This window comes from Tursiops truncatus, chromosome 19 (genome assembly GCF_011762595.2).
Source record: "Tursiops truncatus isolate mTurTru1 chromosome 19, mTurTru1.mat.Y, whole genome shotgun sequence".
NCBI lineage: Eukaryota > Metazoa > Chordata > Mammalia > Artiodactyla > Delphinidae > Tursiops > Tursiops truncatus.
The window spans coordinates 40,825,654-40,847,043 of NC_047052.1; the positions used below are offsets into that span (position 1 = coordinate 40,825,654).

Sequence of the window (21,390 nt, forward strand, 5' to 3'; positions counted from 1 at the left end):
ATTTCCAGCGAGTCTCCCCCTAGCTTCTCCAGGCCTTTGATGGTCTGTTGTGTGTCTCCTTGCGTCATACCTTGCCTCAGGTGTCCATGGGTCTGTAGTGGCCTCTTCTGAGCAGTGCCCACAGCTTTCCTGCCTGTGTTCTGAGTTCCGTGAAACAGAGGTGAGCATCTTGCATTATAGTCCCTCAGGTGTCCCCCAGATGGCTTAGAGTGGACTACACAGTAATTCACACACGAAGTCTGCTCTGCCCTCTCTGGTTTTGGGGGTAGGGGGGTGGGGGGACAGGAAGGTGGTCCAGACAGCTTCTGGTAGTTCTTTCAGCGTGTCTATGGGGAAATGGGAACCTGGAGCTTCCTAATCCTCCGTTTTGCTCTGTGTGTGTTTTGGATGCTGGAATATTTTGTTCAGTCTGACTTTGTTTCATTTGACCTAATTAATAGATAAATACTTCTAACTGAAGTTGCCAATAGGTAAAGTTGAAATTTTAAAATTTGTTCATTTATTCAGCAACTATTTATTGATTGTCTACTGGGGATACAGTAGTGAACAAAACAGATGAGGGGCCAGCTCACATTTCAGTGGAGACAAATGATGAACAGGTTACAGAAACACATAGTGGATAATGTGGTGGTATGTGAGATGGAGCAGATTAACACAGAAGGGAAGACGGGGTAGTTTGGGGTCTGAGACGTTGAGCAAAGACCCAAGAGGTGAGGCCTGACCCAGGCAGATACCGAGGTGTAGACCCATGTGGGCAGAGGGAAGGCTTGGTTATTCCTTGATTCCAGGAGCAGAGAGGAAGTTGCAGTGACCAGAGCAGCAAACAAGGGGAGAATCTAGGTGTGAAGGTCAGATCTTGTTGGACCCTGTGCCCGTAGCACGGGTGGGCTCCTCGGAGGAGGAGGTGGAACCATGAGAGAGTTTTGAGCAGAGGAGTGGCTTAATCAGAACATTCTGGGCTACTGTGTTGAGAACAGACTGGGGCGGGAGACAAAGTCTGTGCCCAGAGTTCAGGACAGGATGACAGCGGCTCAGACTAGGGTGGTTTTGTGGAGGTGGTGAGAAGCAGCGGGTTTCTGAATGTAACTGTAGTGGGCGTGTGGTCTCGGGGGGGCCTGGTCAGCAGATCCTGGTATTGAGAGCCAGGTTGCTGGACAAGGCCCCGAAGGACTGAGCACTGGGACTCTAATGTTGAGAGGTGGCCGGCAGTGGGGACATGGGGGAGGAGCCTGAGAAGCAGCAGCCTGGAGCCGGGGGGCCGGGGAGGGCGTCCAGGACAGCAGGTGAGGGAAGGGTTTCACAGAGCAGGGAGCCATGAGCGGCCAGGTGGTGCGAGGCCAATGAAACAAGGACTGAGAACTGACCAGTGGATTTAATGCTGTGACCATTGGAGACCTTGAAGGGTTCCTGAATTACTGCTGAGGGTAGGAGAATTTCAAAGAACATGGCAAAGATTAAAATAGTCTTAAGTTTGTAGAGGTTTCTATCTTAATAAAATTGGGTGTCTATGGAATTAGGATACATTTTGTTTTCTACACACTTTCAGGAAACAAAATTTGCTCCATGCTTACTTTTAAGATATTCTTTTAAAAATGAAGACACTACTACAGTTCAGTAGATTTAATCAAGACAGATTGATCACTTATAGGAAACACCGCAACTACTGTTGAGCCCCAGCTCTGCACAGAGCACTCTGCTCAGTCCCTCTGCACATGTGATTCTGTGGTTGCACAGGAGTGCCGCGCACCTTGGTGATAATCACAGGCAGAGGGACGTGCAGAGGCCTTGCAGTCTACGGAGGGAGCCTGCCTCCAAGAAGGGACTCCATGTGGGGAGGTGGGTTGGGGAGCTGTGATGGTTGGACCAGAAATGAGGAGAATGGCACCATTCCTACAGCAGACTGGGAAAGAGGACAGAGTCTGGGGACGTGAAGATCTGGAAGCCACAGGGCTTAGTGGTTGGCAGACCCAGGGGAGTGTGACTGTATAATTCTGAGCCCTCACGACTGAGAGTAGCCAGCTCAGAGAGGAGGACACACTGAGTGGGTTTGAACACGAGTTTCAGGTTAGTGAAGGTGTAAGCCTAGAGCTCAGGAAAGCGGCTGGGGAGGCTCTGGTTTGCTGGGGTTTGAGGAGAGTCAGAACTTGTGTAAGTGTGAGAGGTGGAAGGAACAGGACCCCAGGAGATGAGGGTCGAGGGGAGATCAGAGTCGTGGTGGAGGAAGAGGGTGGGCAGCAGAGCGTCTGGGGCTGCACAGCGGTGAGGAGAACAAGGCCTGAGGAGGGGTCCCTGCCTGGGTGGCTGGAACGTGGGACACTGCCCTCCGTGCCACAGGCATCATGGGTTTCTGTCAGTCGTCCCCTTGGAGACACACACGCACACTCCCTAACCACAGGTGTGTGTGTGTGTGTGTGTGTGTGTGTACACATGCGTTTGTATAGGTTTGCTCCTTTACGCTTGAATTATCTCAAAAAGGATGCACAAAAAATGAATTACACTGTCACCCATGAGGAAGGAAATTGGTGGTTGGGGAACAGAGGTGAGAGGTAGATTTTTCACTGTGTAGACCTTTCTATTTATTTTTAAATATTGAACCACATGCATGTGGTTACCTGTTCAAACAACCAAAAGAAAAGCACAATTAAAAAGTTTTACAAGAATGAGATAGCCCTCTATATACTGATATGGAATAATCTCCACTTATTAAGTACAATAAAATAAGGGGTAGAAAAGTGAATGTAGTGGGTTCCCATGTGTTTAAACTCGCGTGTGTGTCTTTTAGCTAGAAAGATGCAGATGGCAGTATTTGCCTTTTTATGCAAAGAATGTTTCTAGCAGTAGATCCAGACTGGTAAGAGGGTGTCTCTGGGGAGGCTAGGGCAGGAGGGGAAAGGAGATGGTTTGTGTTATCCTCTTTGAAGTGGGTAGCAGTGCATACTGTCCTCTAAGTGATTTGAAAAGAATTTTATTTCGGTAAATGGGTTCCTGCCTTTATCGGATGATATGTGTGTGTTGATCAGCTACTCTGCACCCGATGCCAGGGGCGCAGTAGCGCCCAGAGCTGACCTGCCCGTCATCTGTAAATGAGCCGTAAGCTCTGTGCGGGTCTGACTCGTGGTAGGAGGTACTTCACAGACGTGTGTTGCTGGCCTGCCTCCCTCTTCTTGCCAGGAGGTCCCTGTAGGGAGCCAGATTTTGCCTGTCTCCTTGTCTCACAGTTAACCTCTGCCTCTTCTACCCAGGATGCCTTCTTCAACAGAAGACGATGCTTGTCTGCAGAGCACACAGCAAGAGGACAAGGGCTCAGAGAGAGGTGCTGACTCCCAGACAAACTCAGAAAACCCAACACATGGTCGGTTATGTAAAAGACGGTTAACTTAAAATCATTAATGCTTGGAAATTTACCAGCGTTTAGGCTTTCCACTTTTAGATGAATTAGAGAGAAGGTGACAGAAACTGATATTACCCAACTTTCTATTTTTGACAGTACGGCTTCCAATTTTTTTGGTAACTTTTTTCTTATTTGAAGTATAATGCTCACCCAGTAAAAGTGCACAGATCTTAAGTGTACAGCTCATCAGAATTTTTCCTATGTGTTTTACCATTACCCACGCCCAGATCAAGCTGTTGAACATTTCCAGAACCCCAGTGGTCTCGCTTACGCACCCTCCCTGTCTGTAACCCTGCCCAGTAACCCCTGTTCCGACTTCTGTCACCATCAGTGTTGCTGAATTGGAAGCACATGGTATACACCCTTGTGTCTTCTTTCACTCAACTTTATGTCTGTGAAATTCATCTAGATTATTGCAAGTAGCCGTGGTACTTTTTTATTGCTGAGTTGTATTCCATGATATGCATATACTACAGTTTATTTAGCTGTTCACCTGTTACAAGACATTGATTGTTTTCAGTTTTGGACCTACTGTTAACAGAGCTGCTCAGAAACATTTTCGCTCAAGTCTTTGGAAGCTTCAGATGTTTCAGATTGAGAATTTAACTTGCGTTGTTTCAGGCAATGTTATGTCCAGCAGCGGTTCCTTGTGTGTACTGGCCACTGTTCTGGAAGCCGTTAGTGGGGCCCTAGCAGGTTAAGATGCAGAGACGCTGGAGCATTTGTATCCTGTGGCCAATAATTATATGTGGTTCCTTTTCAGAGAGTTTACTTTCCCAGTTGTTTAATCATAATATTTAACAAGGCAAATATTTGTTTTCTTAGTCTGATATCTGTTTCTTAGTTATACTAAGTGATCTGCATTTTAATTTTTTAAAATTATTCTTTGCGGGCTTCCCTGATGGCGCAGTGGTTGAGAGTCCGCCTGCCGATGCGGCGGACACGGGTTCGTGCCCTGGTCTGGGAGGATCCCACATGCCGCGGAGCGGCTGGGCCCGTGAGCTCATGGCTGCTGAGCCATGGCTGCGTCCGGAGCCTGTGCTCCGCAATGGGAGAGGCCACAACAGTGAGAGGCCCACGTACCGCAAAAAAAAAAAAAAAAAATTATTCTTTGCAATTGGATACTTTGGTTACTATGAAGTTTATACTCTTACAGTCTTAGTGAGTAGTTCCTCAACTGAAAGTTGCATAAAATGCAAAAAAGTACATATATACATATATTATGGAGTCACATATCAATAACCTATAGGAAAATTTGACTCTTTGTACAGAAACTTTACCTGAAAACACTGGAGGTGCTTCCATTAACAAAACTACAGGGCCTCTGAAAAGGTATGCTCATCATTGTTGGGGTCTGCTTCCCTTTCTTGCCTAGTGAATAAACAGAGATGAGTGTATAATCCTCTTCACTTTCTTCTAGCTTCCACCCACAAATAAAATGGTTCCAAAAAGAGGATGTGGTCATATTGAAGATAAGAATAAGGAATGTAAAAGATTACAAATGTAAATACTTTAAAGATAGAGTTGTTTTCAGGTGGGTTTATGGATAGCTTACAAAGTAAAGGAAGTAATTTCTAACACTTTAGAAGGCTGACCTGCTTTCCTTTTGTAAACCTAGTGCCTGGGTGGGAGAGAGATTTTACTCGGCTGATTTGGAGCTGCAGGCCAACATAATAAAAGATGATTGCAAGTGCACAGTGGAAAATGGTGAACCAATAATCACTCTTTCGAAAGAGAAAAAGGAGTCTTGGTGTGGCTTACTCAGACAGAGGGTGAGTTGAAATCAGCTGCGCTTGGGCTTAACACGCTGAGCATGTTTTATTCTCTCACTTAACATAAACTGTTATATTGAACAGAATCCTAACGTGGCTTTTGATTTTGATCACTGGAAAGAATGTGACGAGGATGAGGATAGCCACTTCTCCAGGGTAAGGGGGGGCACCCATCCCTTGGAGAGTCGTAGGTCCTGAGCACCGGCGGGGGGGGGGGCAGTGGACGCAGTCACTCAGCTGACTTCAGCAATGTGGCCTTCGTGGAAATGGGTCTTCACGTAAAGCTCTTAGGTATCCGTTTTCTCCTCGTGGTTGATCTTGGTGCTAAATGTTCTGCTTTGAGGACGTTATCAACTCTTGGTTATAAACATACCTCCTTATAACACTTTTACAAATATTTCTCCTAGGAAAATCGTTTATTCATAAGCAGGCAAATTTTACCTGCTTGTTTCTTGCTTAAAATAATGAAAATATAAAATAGGTCACAAAATACAGAGCTAGAACCCAAGGGACTTTTTCTGCAACGACCAAAATAATGGGGGGGGTGAGGGGGGGAGATTTGCTAATTAATCTATAATTAGTAACATATTTTTAATCCTATCTCTCTTAGCTGGTAAATTCTAAAAATCCGTCCTGCAAAGCGGTAGAGTTGGTTGAGACCAGTGACAAAGCTTCAGATGAAAACGAAAGTGAGAGTGAATGAGAATGTGAATTAAATCCTGCAGAGCGGCCAGAGGACTCTGAACAGAAATGGACGTTGCTACATGACCGAGAGCTGAGAAGACAGGCAGTCACGTTCAGACCTTTTGTCACTTCAAGGATCAAGTATAACTAAGTGCTACCTTGTGGCACTGGGATTGGTAACGGTGAGAAGTTCTTAACTGATTGAACAATGGGCCGATGATGAGACTCTGGAAGGAAGGTAGAAGCAGAGACACAGCGAGTGCTGGGCTGTCCTGCCCATCGCCTCTGGTGTGAAGCCCACCTCAGCACTCAGGTTGAGTGATGCCCGCCGCGGCGTTCGGGTAATGAACTGTACCATCTGGAGTTCGTTTCTCTTTTTTTTCATTTAGACCTGTGTTTGGTTACATTCTTAAAACCTTCTCTTGTGCATATAAATTGAGATTTCTTAAAATTCATACCCCGCACGGCTTAACAGACCTTTTCAACCGTGAGTTAGTTGAGATTCAGGGTTAACTGTCTGTGTACTAATACTCCTAGTATTCTTTCGATATTGCTAGCTACCCAGGGTAAGTTTACTTCCTGTGAAGAGACATTCCAAGGATGAGAATGGGGTTCCCTCAGCAATAGCAGCCTGACCCAGGGCTTTCCGGAGGTAAAGCTAGTGCTTCCGAAGAACCCTTGGAACCTGCAGAGTCCTGGACACATAGGACACAGGTTTCTCTCCGGTGGAAACGGAAAAGGTCATGTGGGGTGCCTGGAGGTAACCCTCAGAACACCTGGATGTGGTGAGCCCTGAAAACATTCATGACTCCATCCTGGGATGAGGCTGCGGTGCCTTAATAAGGTCACGAGGTTATCAAGAAATGTATGTATTGTCATTACCGCTTCAGTGTGGGAATGCCCAGAGCCTGACTTTTCATGGTAACTGGAAAGAGTTAGACAGGCGAGCTATTGGGACATTTACACCCTGTGCACTGCTTTAGTGTGGGTCTGGCGGCTTTGCCTAGAAGTGGAAAAGAGCATCGGTAGGTTGTTGGAACTGCCCGCAAGATCTTTCTTCTTTTTACACATCAGAAAGCACAGGTGCCCAAGTCTGTGTATGTCCCAGGTATAAACCACCAGGTATGTCCCAGGTATTAAACGAGAGGTAAACTCTCTGTCGTCAAGCTGTCGTGTCCTGTGAGCAGGCGTGGATCACCATCTGGCTGTCAGCTTCCTCATCTGTAGAATAAGACGTTCAGCTCCTTGTGGGGCCTCACCTGGCCTCGGGGGCCCGAAGCGCTGCTGGGCGGGGTCAGGCCGCTGCCCTCTGGTGGGAGGACCCGGCATCCAGCCTGGACAGCTGCCAAGAGCGCATCCTTGCTGCTGCCGTGACTCCCGTGGGTTAACTGGCAGGTGTCCGATTGGCACATGAAGTGTACGGGGAGTGATTTTCCTTTTTCTTGGCTAAATAGGGCAGGCTCTTGGGGAAGTGTGAAGTGCTGGTGTCTTTGCTGGCAAAGGTCCTGATTCTGCAAAACTCTTTTAATGTCCTCATCCAGTGTACTTTGCTTCCACCGGGAAGGGCTCTGGGTCGGCAGCCAGGCCTCCTGAGCTGCACTGGCTTTCCTTGCGATGGTTAGCCACCTGCAGTGTGTGCCCGGTTGTATTGTCTCTTTCGTAAAACAGCCCACAATAATAGCAAGCAGTAGAGCTGCACAAACGTGTGTTGCCCACATGTAAATGGTGGGGTCCTGCTCTCAGAGAAGATAGAATACTGATGCTCTCGTGTGGTTCACTACCAGCTAAATGAAAGTACTGGCCAGAGGAGGGTCCATGTTTAAATTTCAGTTTCTTTTTTGAGACATTTACCGTTATTTGAAGTTCTGAATAACATTTTGTAAGACATAGGACACCAGCTTGTGAGATGTAAACAATTACTAATTGCTTTTTTTGTTCTCTACTATTAATATGTACTGATCTCACGTTTGGGGGGAAATTTCTGAAATGCCTGGTAAAAGTACTTTCGTCTTTATGCTTCTAAAATTGCTCACACACTTAGTAAATTTTGGTGTGAGTGTCTTCTGCAGTATATCAATAAAATTTCAGTGTTTTCACAGAAATGTTACTTTTTTCCATTTTTTTAGACCGTATTTTGTCAGGAAAATCCATGAGTGCCAAATGCAAAATAGAATTTTATACACCACACTTTCTGGTTTGACCAGAATGCCAGTGAAGGCTGTCAGGGAACCTGCGATGCTGAGCCCCTTGAGCCCCTTGTGGACACAGGCTGCAAATGGTTCTGGACGGCCAGCTTTGCACTGGGGGCCTTGACGTCCAGCCTGGGACAGACCTGCTACATACATCCCAGGTGAAATATGGGTAGGTAGTAAAGCATTTGTACTTTATTTAGTATTTTAAAAATCTATCTCAATCAAAGCAAAAGTTCCACCAATTTTATATTTATATATATATGTATATATATATACACACACACATATGCACCTTTCTGATCACTGAGTTTCAAGAATTCCCTTTATTGAAGCAGGTGTGATGTGCCCCTTGTTGAAGAGTCACCGTGTGGTGGGGGCCGTTCTGACTCAGCCCTTCCCTGGCCACCAGCCTTCTGCTGGGTTACATCCTCACCTGCTAACTTCAGCAAACACCCACCCAGAGAGCTAAGGATAGCTAAAAATAACAGTATTATACACATGTGAATACATTTTTTTCTTAAGAAAAACATCAGGAAGAAACAACCACAAATACTGCTTACAAAAATAAATTCTTCACAGCTTAGACTTGGCCACAGGAGGCTGGGCTTTGTCACTCTGGAGCTTCCTCTGGGGGGACGACTTCCATCAGCATCTGAAGGTGCATGGTGAGAGGCTCTGGAGGGAAAAAGTGCAGTCAGAAAACCGTAATTTAAAATTAGCTTCGCGGGCTTCCCTGGTGGCGCAGTGGTTGAGAGTCCGCCTGCCGATGCAGGGGACACGGGTTCTTGCCCCGGTCCGGGAAGATCCCACATGCCGCGGAGCGGCTGGGCCCGTGAGCCATGGCCGCTGAGCCTGCGTGTCCGGAGCCTGTGCTCCGCAACGGGAGAGGCCACAGCAGTGAGAGGCCCGCGTACCGCAAAAAATTAAAAAAAATTAAAATTAGCTTCGCCTTGCTTATCAATGAGCAGTGATATTATTACTACTTCTTGGTGATGTCTCACATCAGAGCCTGTGCTCAGGGGACACAGGTGGGTAGAGGTGGGGAGATCCATCCTGGGAGCTACGGTGGTTCTTTGGAGATAAGTTATTTCCCATTAAAGCATTAGGAACCTACTAAATATTTTACTGCCACCAAAACATTTACAGGAAGAATATGAATGACTCAGTTATATGTGTGTATTTAACTACCACTGACCAAAGATCGAATGTTTGGTCTGAAGTCACTAAGTCTGCATCCTGTTTAAAATACAGGTTGTTAATTCTTTTTGCCTCCTTAATTTTAACTTCTTATTGGTTTCTGTACGGAACAGCTCGGCTAAATATTCTAAAGCTGAGAAATAAGACATATTTCAGGCCTTTAGGTTGTAAGTCATCCTAGGTAGATCCTCTGTCAGTATGATCAAATGCAAGTCCATTTTCAGAGGCATGGGGAAAAGTGGCTGTTTTTCAGGTAGTAACATACCTTTTCTTTCGTTTCTATAGTAGTGTCCCTGCAACCCGTCTCAGCTTCGGGCTTAGATCAGCGTAAAGAGGTTAGGGGTAGGGGGAGCTATTTCGAGAAAGGGGAAAAGTCTTTGGGAAATAATAAAGCCGTATTTTGGTTTTGCTGTCCCTTTGGTAACGAACGTGAAACAGATTCTCTGTCTCTTAGAACACCTCTGTCAGGTGAGAGGTGGTACCAGTTTCACAGGTGGGGACACACAGGCAGAGGGAGTGGAGGCAGGCATCCCCGTCGCTGGCGGCTCAGTCTAAATGGAGTCTCAGGGCCAGCTTCCCCCACTTGCAGTTGGGTTTTGCTCTTTGCTACCTTGTATGTCTCCCTAAGTTGTATGCATCTAAATAAAAAACCACATGGGGTGCCTGAGGAATGACTGTACTTCCCTGGTGAGAACGAGCTGAAGGCAGATTTTTCATCACATTTACTCAGGTACTACGTGGCTGCTGTATAGATGCAGGATGAAATTGTACACAGCCCAGTTCCTGCCTCTGGGGAGCTCATGTTTAGGGTGAGGGAGACCAGGCAAGGCTGTGGACCACTGTTGGTCTGGTGAGGGGCTTGGCAGCCTGGCAGGCTTTTGTGAATGGCGTTCCTTGCAGCTGGCTGCGCCGTGTAGAATATAACACACCCTTGGGTGTACTTCAGGGTCCTCTGATGTACTCTGCCATCACCGCTTTCTTTTTCAAAATGAAAATGGCTAATACAGCTAAACTTTTAAACAACTTGCCTAAAATACACAACGAATCATTACTGCGGAGTGAAAAGCAAGAGCCGTGGCCTTGGCGTTGGACGGCTCAGGCCCTCGTCCCAGCTCTCGCATTTTGGGTGTCTCTGGGATGCTGCTGAGACTCCCAGATGATGTCCGGGTATCAGGCACAAGGAGGCAGTGCTTCGGGTGTGGGATGCACGATAATGTGAATATGTATTGTCACTACTGACCCGTACACTTAAAAATAGTCAAGATTTATGTTATGTGTATGTTACATTTGAAAAAAAGAAAAAAAAGGGTGCTTCCTTTTCCTGCTTGTTACAGGAATTGATGGGAACAAAGGAAGAGGCCACAGGTGGACCCCAGAGGTGTCACACTGAGGAGAACAGGTCATGCCTCCTCCCAAAGAGGAGATGAAATTTATTAGCTGCGCAAGACCCTGTGATGAGAAGGTCCCGGTAGAATCGGGACAGATGAGGCTACAGGATGTCGGGCCTGCCTCGCTTTACTAACAGCAAAGCAGTCCCTCAGTTGATACTTACTTGAGATCTTCTGAGCCCATCCAAACTTATAGTAGACAAAAAGGAAATAAAATATAAGGCCGCTCAGCATAAATAACACACAGTAGAGATACTCCCATGCAGGCTGGCTGATGATTGGGGCCAACACCAAAAACACGGATAAGAGAGTCACCAAGATGGGGATGAAAATGGGCACCTGTAGGCAAAACAGAGTGGTGTCATGGTTTGGCCATGTGCATTCATTTCCTTTTTGAAAATTTTCATTCAAAACAAAACACCTGACAGAAAGAAGAATATAATGAACTCCATGTACCCCTCCTCCAGTTTCAATCATTTGTAAGTAAAATTGCCAACCTTAGTTCATCTTTTTCTTTTCCCTAGACTGTAAAGAAAATGCCATCATGTGATTTTACCTGTAAAATACGCGTTATACATCTCTAACTGATGATGACTTTGTTTTTAACATGTTTGTTCGCTCCTCTCTTTATCTTGTCATTAATTCGTAGGAATTGGATGGTTTATCCTATACAGTATCTTCGTTCTAGCTTTGCCTGATAACTTGCTCCTCTGTCCCTCTTGTTTCCTGTAAACCAGTAGTTAGCTGTGGAGGCAAGAATACTTTGTAGCTGGAGCAGTGCACTTCCTCTTGTAACACATCATGAGGCACTTAAGGTCTGACTGTCACACTTTTGAATCCCTAAAGTCCATCAGTGGATTCAGAGGCTGGAGAGGAATCCAGTCCCAGCGGATCTGGATTCACCCATTTCTCCAGGGCGTTTGGTAGGAAATGGCATTTAGAAACTGTAATCTGGGTGGTTGGGAGTACTCAGTGTTCTTTTATAAGGACAGAGAAAAAAATTTTTTTTCAAGAAGGGAAAAAAATTCATAAATTTCCACTGATAGTTTCCGTTCAAATGTAAGATTGCACTTTTTTCCTTACTTTCTCTAGACTTATGCCTTCTTTCCTTATGCTTCTGAAAATCTTCTCAATGGCTTTCACATAATTACTTAATTTATCCTACAATGTGCCTATAATAAACTTCAAAATAACTGTACCAATACTACCACTGTAAGAAGTAGTATGAAGTTTAAGATTTTTTTGCAGTTCTTTTTAACTGCACAGTATAAGCCACAAAGCAGATGCATTCAAAGTCTTGCACCTTAATATCACTTCTAGTGATTATGTTTTCTGTGTGGTTATGTCATCTACTTGTTACAGAGTAAGGTTTCTTTATCTCCATTTGTTTCTAGTTTTTTAGGTTTTTGCTTTTTCCCTTTTTTATTTGATTTTTTTCATATTATAAATTTTTTCTTGATTTTGCTTTATTCTTCCATTATTTCTCTTTCAGAATAAACACACGTATATGCACAAATGTACATACACATGTTCATCTTGCACTCCTCTTACATAAAGGGGAGCAAATGCATAAAACAGTTTTGCGCCTTGCTTTTTTCCATTAATATATTCCAGAGAGTCATAGTACTGTGTAAAATTACTCATCCATTTTTTTACTGCTGCATACCACTCTACTTTGCGGATGTACCAAAACTTATGCAACCAGTCTCCCATCAATTGACATTTGGGTTGTGTTGAACCTTTTTCTATTACCAATTAATGCAACAAGTAAGCTTATGTATATTTCATATTTTTGTCGACTTCACTTAGGGATGGATTACCTCCAAACAGGATGGCTGGGTCTAAAGGTAAATGCATATGTAATACTGCTGGATATTGCCAGGTTTCCCTCTGTAGTGGCCATACCATTTGTATTCCACTAGCAGTGTTTGAGAAGGCTGTTTCCCCATAGCCTCTCCAGTGGAGTGTGGCCAAACTTTGGGATTTCTGCCCATCTGATAGGCAAGGAATGGTATCTCGTTAGAATTTTGGTGTGCCTTCTCTTATAAGAAATAAAATTGAGTTTGCTGGGGTTCATTTGGTTCATGTTTAAGTGTCGTTGCATTTTTTCATTGAACTGTCGTTTTATTTTCTTGTGTCCATTTATATCTTTTGTCCATTTCAATTGTTAGTAACTCCCATCTCAATTTTAGTAACTTTAAATTAGGGATATTTATCCTTTTTTTGTGATATTATTGCAAATATTTTCCCCGATATTTTATGTATATGTGTTTTAAACTTCTCTCTTTTTGAATGCATTCATTTTTATTTTGGGGTGGTTAGAGTTGCCCCTTTTTAAAAAATTACTCCTTGATTTTGAGTCATGGGAGAGGTTTTCTTCATTCTTGAATTACAAAGCAATTTATATTTTCTTCATGTATCAGCACCATGATATCTAAATTTTAGAATCTATATATTTTTTTGAATTTCTGAATTTTTTATACAGCAGGTTCTTATTAGTTATCCATGTTATACATATTAGTGTATACATGTCAATCCCAATCTCCCAGTTCATCCCACCACCACCAGCCACCACCCTCCACCCCCACCCCGCCACTCTCCCCCCTTGGTTTGTTCTCTACATCCGTGTCTCAATTTTAGAACCTATATTTTAATATTTTTCTTATTCTTAGATTTTCCCTGGCTATTTTGTCTAGTTTGTTCTTCAATATGAACTTTATAATCAACTTGTCGAACTCCAGGAAAAAAAATTAGATGGTGTTTTTGATTGCGATCTCATTAAACATCTAAATTAGTGATGCTGAGTTTCCCTATCCAAGAACATGATGGATTTCCTTTTGTTCAAGTTACCTTTTCTGTCTTTCAGGAGAATTTTACTTTTCTACTGTGATGTCTAACCTCTTGTTAAGTTCATGGCTAGGTGTTTTTTGGTTTGGGGATGAGTTGTTCTCTTTCATTATCTTTTAATTGGATATCGTTTTATAAATGAAGGCTATTGATTACAGTGTGTTAGTTTCATGTCATATTACTTCACTATATTTTCTTATAGTGTTTTCTTTGATCCTTTTGGGTTTTCCAGATGTACAGTTTTATTTTCTTTGAAAGGAGAAAGTTAGACTTTTGAAAGTCTTTTCTAATTCTTATGCTCCACATTGCTTTCTCTTGTTTAATTGCCTTGCTGATATCTTCAGAACAGTGTTAGCTGACAGCAGAAATAGAAGGAAGGCTTTTTTTTTTTTTTCCGCGGTACGCGGGCCTCTCACTGCTGTGGCCTCTCCCGTTGCGGAGCATAGGCTCCGGACGCGCAGGCTCAGCGGCCATGGCTCACGGGCCCAGCCGCTCCGCGGCACGTGGGATCCTCCCAGACCGGGGCACGAACCCGCATCGCCTGCATTGGCAGGCGGACTCTCAACCACTGCGCCACCAGGGTAGCCCAGGAAGGCATTTTTGTCTTCATCTTGGCAGAGATCTTTCTAGTGTTACCTTATCAATTAAAATTGCTTTTTTGCCATAGGGCGTGTTTGTGTGTGCGATCATGCCAAGGAAAAGGTTATAAATTCCTATTTGTGTTTTTATCACTAATGTATGTTGAATTTTATCTGGTGGTTTTTGGCAACTGTGGGAGGTGATTACAGGGGGTTTTACCATAGGTATATTAATATGATGAATTATATCCCCATGAGTTAAATAAATCCAGTTCATTCTAATCTTTAGCCACCCTTGCACAGACCTGACTTAGTAATGATATGTTTTTAATAGAATTGGATTCTATTTGTTAAAATATCTTATTTAAGATTTTTATATCAATATTCAAAAGTGAGATTGGTCTGTGATTTTCTCTTCTCCCCTTTTTTGTGCTATCTTTGCACCGTTTGGTACCAGTGTTATAGTCCATAAAAATAATTTGAAAAATCAATAAAACGTCCTGTAGCTTACCTTAAAAAAAAAAGAGAGAAAGCATAAACACAAAAATAAGAAAAAAAAAATGGAGAAATAATCTCCAGAACACAGGAAGGTTTTTTTTTAAATCATAAACTATTTTGTACAACTCTATACAAATAAATTCAAACACCTAGATGAAATGGACAGTTTTCTAGGAAAATATAGTTTACTAAAACTAACCCCAGCAGAATCTGAATTCATGGTGAAATTCTAAAAATCATATAATCCAGTTAAGTGCTTTCTTTATGTTTATTAATTCCTTCTATATCCTTTTGGTTTTCTTTGTTGTTCTTTCTCGTGCCCTTTGAGTTGCCTATTTAATTTGTTTTCGTTTTTGTTGATGTAAGTAATGTAGTGGAACTTCCTTAAAGTGCTGATCATAGATTATACGTCTTGTTTTCATTATTGTTACTTTTAGGAATTTATGTACTTTCATTTCCTATTTCCTTTTGGACCAAAATGTTTAATTTTTAAAATTAATTTCCTGTTTTATTGCATTATAGTCAGAGAATGTGATCTGTATCATTTCTGATTTTTAAAAAAATAAATGTACTTATTTTTTATTATTTATTGTTTTAGGCTGCGTTGGGTCTTCGTGGGTGCACGTGGGCTTTCTCTGGTTGCGGCGAGCAGGGGCTGCTCTTTGTTGCAGTGCACGGGCTTCTTATTGTGGTGGTTTCTCTTGTTGCAGAGCACGGGCTCTAGGCGCGTGGGCCTTAGTAGTTGTGGCACGTGGGCTCACTATTGTGGCTCATGGGCTCTAGAGCACAGGCTCAGTAGTTGGGGCGCATGGGCTTAGTTGCTCCACAGCATGTGGGATCTTCCCGGACCGGGGCTTGAACCCGTGGCCCCTGCATTGGCAGGCAGATTCCCAACCACTGCGCCACCAGGGAAGCCCCATTTCTGATTTTTTTAATCAGGGTTTTTCTTTGTGGTATTAAAGATTGTCAGTGGTCAGACCTGTCCCATATGCACTATGTTTGCTATTTGGGGGATTCAGAATTTGAAATGAATCTCTAAGATATACCTTGTTATGTTTTTATAGATCCGCAGTCACTTTTACTAGTGATGTGCCTGGATCTGTCTTGTTCTCAGAGAGATGTTTTAAAGTCTCCTATTAGTGTGTGTGTCTGTTTCTCCTTGTATTTCCTATAGTTTGTTTCGTAAAAGTAATTACTGTGTGGTGTGGTGAATGGGTTTTCATAACTGTTATCTCTTTATTGTGAATTTTAGCCTTTTGCATTACTAAATGGTCTTTGTCTTGTGTTTCGGGCCTGAGTGCTTGTCTGATAAGATCACAACCCCTGTTTTCTATGTATTTTCATTTGCTTGATTTTTCTTTGCCTATCCTTTTACTTTGCATTTTTCACAGCTCTGTAAACCTGCCTGAAAATTTTTTCTTTTAATGGCTGATTTAAACCCATTTAAACTGAATAAGCTGGTTTATTCATACAACTGGTAAGTTTGGTCTCCATATTGCTTCATATTTCTATATAAAGTACCTTCGACTTACTGTCAGTTTTCTGCCCTTAAAGAGTGACATTCTGTGGGAAAACTCTTCCGGGGCCTACTTCCTTTAAGTGGGAAAATTACCATGTATCACATGAAACCCCAGACTTCTAACCAGTGTTTTCAGATATGACAAAAAACAGTAAATGCATATATATATCCAACATGTGTTACACCTGGAAGTAAACTGCTTTAAAAATGACATCCTGGTGACCAATTAGTATGATTGTTAGTAAATGGTTACCTTTAATGCAATAACATGTTTCCCAACATCTGAGACACACATGCCTCACACTTTCCAATATGCCTCCATACGACTGCAACTTGTGTTGGATTTGGAATGCCATTTGAAACTTTCCTCACACACGTATTAAAAATATTGTATTGCATTTGGGGAATTTAAATATTCTTTTTTTCCATATAACTATCCATAACTATCAACTAGAAATAAGAATATTAAGAGATTCATAGATTCTATAAAGTTTGGGGATGTTAAAAATCAATAAGCAAAAAACAGTAACAACAAAAAACCCTAATAAGCATTCTACTGGGAAAATGTCAACCAGGAAGATATTCTCATTTGTTTCCCTATTCGAGTCTTTATATATAGGTTCTTTTATGATATGGTTTCATGGATGTGTTTGTGTGTGGGTATGTGTGTTGGATATATCTATCTATAAACACTGTTTTTGTTCTGAGAGTTACCATTATAAATAGTAGGTATTAATACCTTTGTCTCCTCTTTTTTAGATATTATCTATAATAAGCAGTAATGAAATAAGCTAGGATTTCTTCTCTTTCCCCCCAGCATCTAATTTTAAATCGTATCCAAAGGCAGTTTCCCTGAGATACTTTCCTTAACTGGCATACTTTCATATGCTTTCTCTCCCATTTTTGTTGTATTATGTTGTCAGTGCTTAATATTTATATACTGTTTTGCTATCTTTATCTCCCATCATTTAGTCTTAGTTCTTTAATTAAATATATTCACCTTATGCCAATGGCTTTTTGGTTTCTAAAGCTCATTCTCTAGCGATTCCTTAGGTCTCATGTAACAATATATGCTTTGAGTTACTTCGTTGGTAACTTTATTCTTCAAGGTCAATTTGACTGGATATAAAATACTTGACTTACATTTTTTCCCTTGAATATCTTAAATAAGTTGCCCACAGTCTTACAGCATGAAGTGTAGCTGATGAGAAGTCTGATGCCTGTATTATTTCCTTTCCTTTATAAGCAAATTGAGGTGAAGGAGGACAGGAAAGGGGAAGTGGATATACCCAGAGCCTTTTTTTTTTTTAAAGAAACTCCATAGTTTTATCAGAATGTATTTCTTTGTTGCCCAGTCTAGTTCGGATTTCCCAGTTACACTGTATGCCTTTCAGTGTGTTGGTTCAAGTCTCCCCTCCTTTTGTGGTCTCCCCTCCCACCTTCCCTCACACTTCAAGAAATGTTTCTTGAATCATAGCTTTTAAGCTGTTGGTGGGAATGTAAACTGATAACAGCCTCTATGGAGAACAGTATGGAGGTTCCTTAAAAAACTAAAAATAGAATTACCATATGATCCAGCAATCCCACTACTGGGCATATACCCAGAGAAAACCACAATTCCAAAAGACACATGCACCCCAATGTTCATTGCAGCACTATTTACAATAGCCAGGTCATGGAAGCAACCTAAATGCCCATCAACAGACGAATGGACAAGGAAGATGTGGTTCATATGTACAATGGAATATTACTCAGCCATAAAAAGGAATGAAATTGGGTCATTTGTTGAGACGTGGATGGATCTAGAGACTGTCATACAGAGTGAAGTAAGTCAGAAAGAGAAAAACCAATATCGTATATTAACGCATATATGTGGAACCTAGAAAAATGGTACAGATGAACCGGTTTGCAGGGCAGAAATTGAGACACAGATGTAGAGAACAAATGCATGGACACCAAGGGGGGGAAGTGGTGGGGAGGTGGTGGTGGTGGTGTGATGAATTGGGCGATTGGGATTGACATGTATACACTGATGTGTATAAAACTGATGACTCATAAGAACCTGCTGTATAAAAAGATAAATAAAATTAAATTTAAAAATTAAAAAAAAAAGAATTCTGTTACTTTCATTTTCTTCTTCAAGGACTCCAGTTATACATATGTTAATCTCTTTTTTTTCTTCCTGTCTCCTTACTTCATTATTTTCTCTCAAATCCTTTTTGCTTCTGTTTGAGAGATTTTGTGCAGATTAAGAATCTGTGCTACCATAATGACTTTGCCTGCCTGATGCCCCGGTTGAGGTGGAGCTGCCTGATTCCAGCAGGCTGCTCCACGCCTTCTCTGACTCCAGCAACTTGGTGATGGTCAAGCTACTGTGCCAGAAAGACTTTTAACCAGATTTGTGAAACAACGTTCCGAAGCTAAAGACATTATCTTTATTCTTGCACTAGTTACTGAAGCCCTCTTCTTGCCTACCTTTTTCTTACATCTTCACTTGTTATCATAAGAATAAACAGCACAGGTTTTTTAAAAAAGCAAACCAAAAAATCCTGTAACATAATCAAAATAAAATACATCCTTCTTCCTCGTTGGTATATGGACCCACACCAGCCATGGTGGGAGGTGGGGAGGAGCCCAAAACAGACTGCAAACACGGACCGTTAGTGGTTGCATGCGTAGGAATGGGTCTGGGCCAGAATCAGAAGTCCCCATCGGTCGACGGAAAGTGTATTCCTGAGGGGTCCCGGAACTCTCAGAACTGGACATCTCACTTTGGTTAGAGAGACAGGTCACAGGTATTGTTGATAACTTTAATAAATTATGAGATGAATGACTGGATCGTAATCTATAATATGAAATGAACTGAAGAGCAAACTCCACTCTAAAGTATGATGTCCAAGAGAAGAGTCAGGTTGAAAATAGAAAGCATGCTCCTAGAAGTTAAAATAGTTACCTCTGCCTGGTTCATTTCAGAAAATCAAAGCCACTTGTGACATCTGGGGAACTAAACCTACCTTGATAGGCCTTTTCAGTTCTTTCCTCGTGAACCTCATCACAACTAGTCCAAAGATCGTCAAGCCATAAAACAGCCATGCAGCAAAACTGAAGTAATTGACTAATGAGTTTATGTCACCAGGGATGATATAAATGATCGCTATGATACCCTAGAAGAAAGAAGAAGGAGTTTTTAGGTCACTCGTACATGAAAACATGAACCTTATCACTTCACAAAAGATGGAAGAAGCCGTTTTTTTCTGTGGATAAACACTTTAATGTGAAAGAAAACTCGCATGTATCCCATTATATTTGGGGTTAAACCAGACTGGTGCTATGACAGCTCTTCGAGGTGTGACGGAAAGGACTTGGAAAATTTGTAGCTCTTTTAAGCAGGGGAGAAACAAAATGTGTATGCATATTGCACCAGCTTCCTAATTATGAACTTTCCTTCCAGAGAGTTTTCATTGGGGGAAAGGGCCCTGCACCATAAAACCCAGGCTGTCTAGGTCTGGTCTTGACTGCGTTAGCTGCAGGGTCCTAGACTTGTAATTCCAAGGGCCTTGTAATTCTGGGTCCTTTTTCTCATCTTCAAAGGGAGTAGGCTGACAGAGAATAAGGGCTCCCTCTGGGGGTGGGAGGAAGAATCTGGCCCTGAGGCTGGGGTGTGGATGGTCCAGAGGTGCCCAAAACAGTTGCATACAGCCAAGGACTATCCCTCACTGAGAAATTCCAATCAGAAGATGTCAAACACCTGTAATTCACAAGGGTCCCATGACTTCTGAATTACTGGACCGTAATGAGAAGCTGTTGTCATTAGCCACCTTGTAAAATGCCTTATTCTCCTTCCTCATAAGCTAGTGGGTTTTTGTACAGTTTGTTACCAGGGGCTCAGAACATACAAATGTACATGTGAGAAGTGTAGAGGGTACAAGCTCAGAAGATTCAAACAGTGTCTTTCGTGGATAAATTCAGAACAAGGAGCAGAAGTTGGGTAAATTATTTGAATTGTTTTGAACTTTTTTATATACCTGTTTATATAACTGAGGGCTGGGGGAACCTGGGTCATTTGAAAATCACTGAGCTTAGTGATCAAGTTTACTTCATCATCCAAACTGAGGGACCCTCTGCCTTAAGGGGGTGTTTTGTGGCAGAATTCATACTTACATAAAAGATGATGGCAGGGGCTGGAGTGAGGCGCTTGACGCTAACATAAGAGAGCACTTTAAGCATGTGGCCTTCCCGGCCTGCAACGTAAACAAGTCTGAAAGGGCAGTAATAAGGAAGTCAGTCGATGAGGGTGAAGGCTGCTGTATGATCACCGAGCAAGTGAGTCCTGAGCATCACGACCCAGGCCACAGAGAAAGGGACTGAGTTATGACCCTGGTGTCTTCAGGTAGGAGTCTAGCCTCTTGAGATGACTGCGTTTTGCAGAGGTAAGTGAGGTGATTAAATGCATCTTAGAGGAATGCATCCTGGTGCAGTGGGGTCACCTGTGGGGGTGGGGTGGAGTGGGAGATTGAGGAGCCCCTTTCAAGGAGGAGGTACCTGATCTGAGTACTGAGATTTATGCAAGAAACAAATGTAAAAACTAGTCAAAGGCCTATGGACCTCAGTGCTTGGAGCACCTGACAGAAGCCAACACAGACATGCCTTGCACTTCCTAAACCCAAAGTCTGTATTTTTAAAAAATCAGAAAATCAAGGGTGAGTCAGCATATCCAAACAAATGGCTGAGCCACCCCGTCCACCCCCCAAGAACTTCTGATGATTCAGGAATCTGAAAAGCTATCTATCTTTAAAATGGTAAAGGAAAAGGAAAGGAGAGCTAAAGAGAATTCCTAAGGAAACAAAAAGTTACTTTAATTAAAAATTTAATCAACAACAGACAAATATACAAGTGAAAAAAGTAAAAGCTAGACTGAATATGAAGCATAGAGAAGCAGAAAATGTAGACATGAAATTAAGAGAAGAAACCTAGGAAGAAGCTCAAGTATATTGAATAGAGTAAGAAATTCAAAGAAGAGCACAGAGCCTTTACACAATCAAAAAACACTGAGCCTTCAAACTGAATCCTGTTCTAGACAAAAACATACCCAGATATAAACATTAGAGTGGAAGGGAAGAAAATTTAAGCTACTGAATTTAAAAGATAGCTACAAAATTAGGGCAATCAGAACAACAGCCATGGCATGAGAAACACTTTCAAAGTGATGAGGGAAAATTGATTTGACTTTCAGATTAGAATACTACACAGCTAAACTATCATTCAAGACTACTGGCAAAATACATTTGTAGATAATAACTGTGAGACATTTACAGTTCTTCAGT

At 42.3% G+C, this 21,390-nt stretch overlaps 2 protein-coding genes across 7 annotated transcripts in view; one reads left to right on the top strand and one right to left on the bottom strand.

Annotated features, from left to right (window-relative positions):
- The window catches only part of TDRD12 (tudor domain containing 12), an 82,766-nt gene extending 74,810 nt beyond the window's left edge, over positions 1–7,956 (top strand). For 5 of the 6 annotated variants that reach the window (XM_073795751.1, XM_073795754.1, XM_073795749.1 and 2 more), the window contains 6 exons: positions 3,243–3,352; positions 4,663–4,723; positions 4,812–4,925; positions 5,010–5,163; positions 5,248–5,319; positions 5,774–7,956. In XM_073795751.1, the coding sequence (XP_073651852.1) occupies positions 3,243–3,352; positions 4,663–4,723; positions 4,812–4,925; positions 5,010–5,163; positions 5,248–5,319; positions 5,774–5,866 (604 nt within the window). In that variant the 3' untranslated portion in view covers positions 5,867–7,956. The remainder of the gene's footprint in view (positions 1–3,242; positions 3,353–4,662; positions 4,724–4,811; positions 4,926–5,009; positions 5,164–5,247; positions 5,320–5,773) is intronic. The other variant, XM_073795753.1, reaches the window with a different exon arrangement.
- Positions 7,957–8,343: 387 nt separating this feature from the next.
- SLC7A9 (solute carrier family 7 member 9) overlaps positions 8,344–21,390 on the bottom strand; it is a 37,627-nt gene continuing 24,580 nt past the window's right edge. The window contains exons 10-13 of the mRNA XM_033844568.2: positions 20,228–20,324; positions 19,081–19,230; positions 10,789–10,963; positions 8,344–8,714 (exon numbers count right to left, since the gene is read on the bottom strand). Of these exons, the coding sequence (XP_033700459.1) occupies positions 8,650–8,714; positions 10,789–10,963; positions 19,081–19,230; positions 20,228–20,324 (487 nt within the window). The 3' untranslated portion in view covers positions 8,344–8,649. The remainder of the gene's footprint in view (positions 8,715–10,788; positions 10,964–19,080; positions 19,231–20,227; positions 20,325–21,390) is intronic.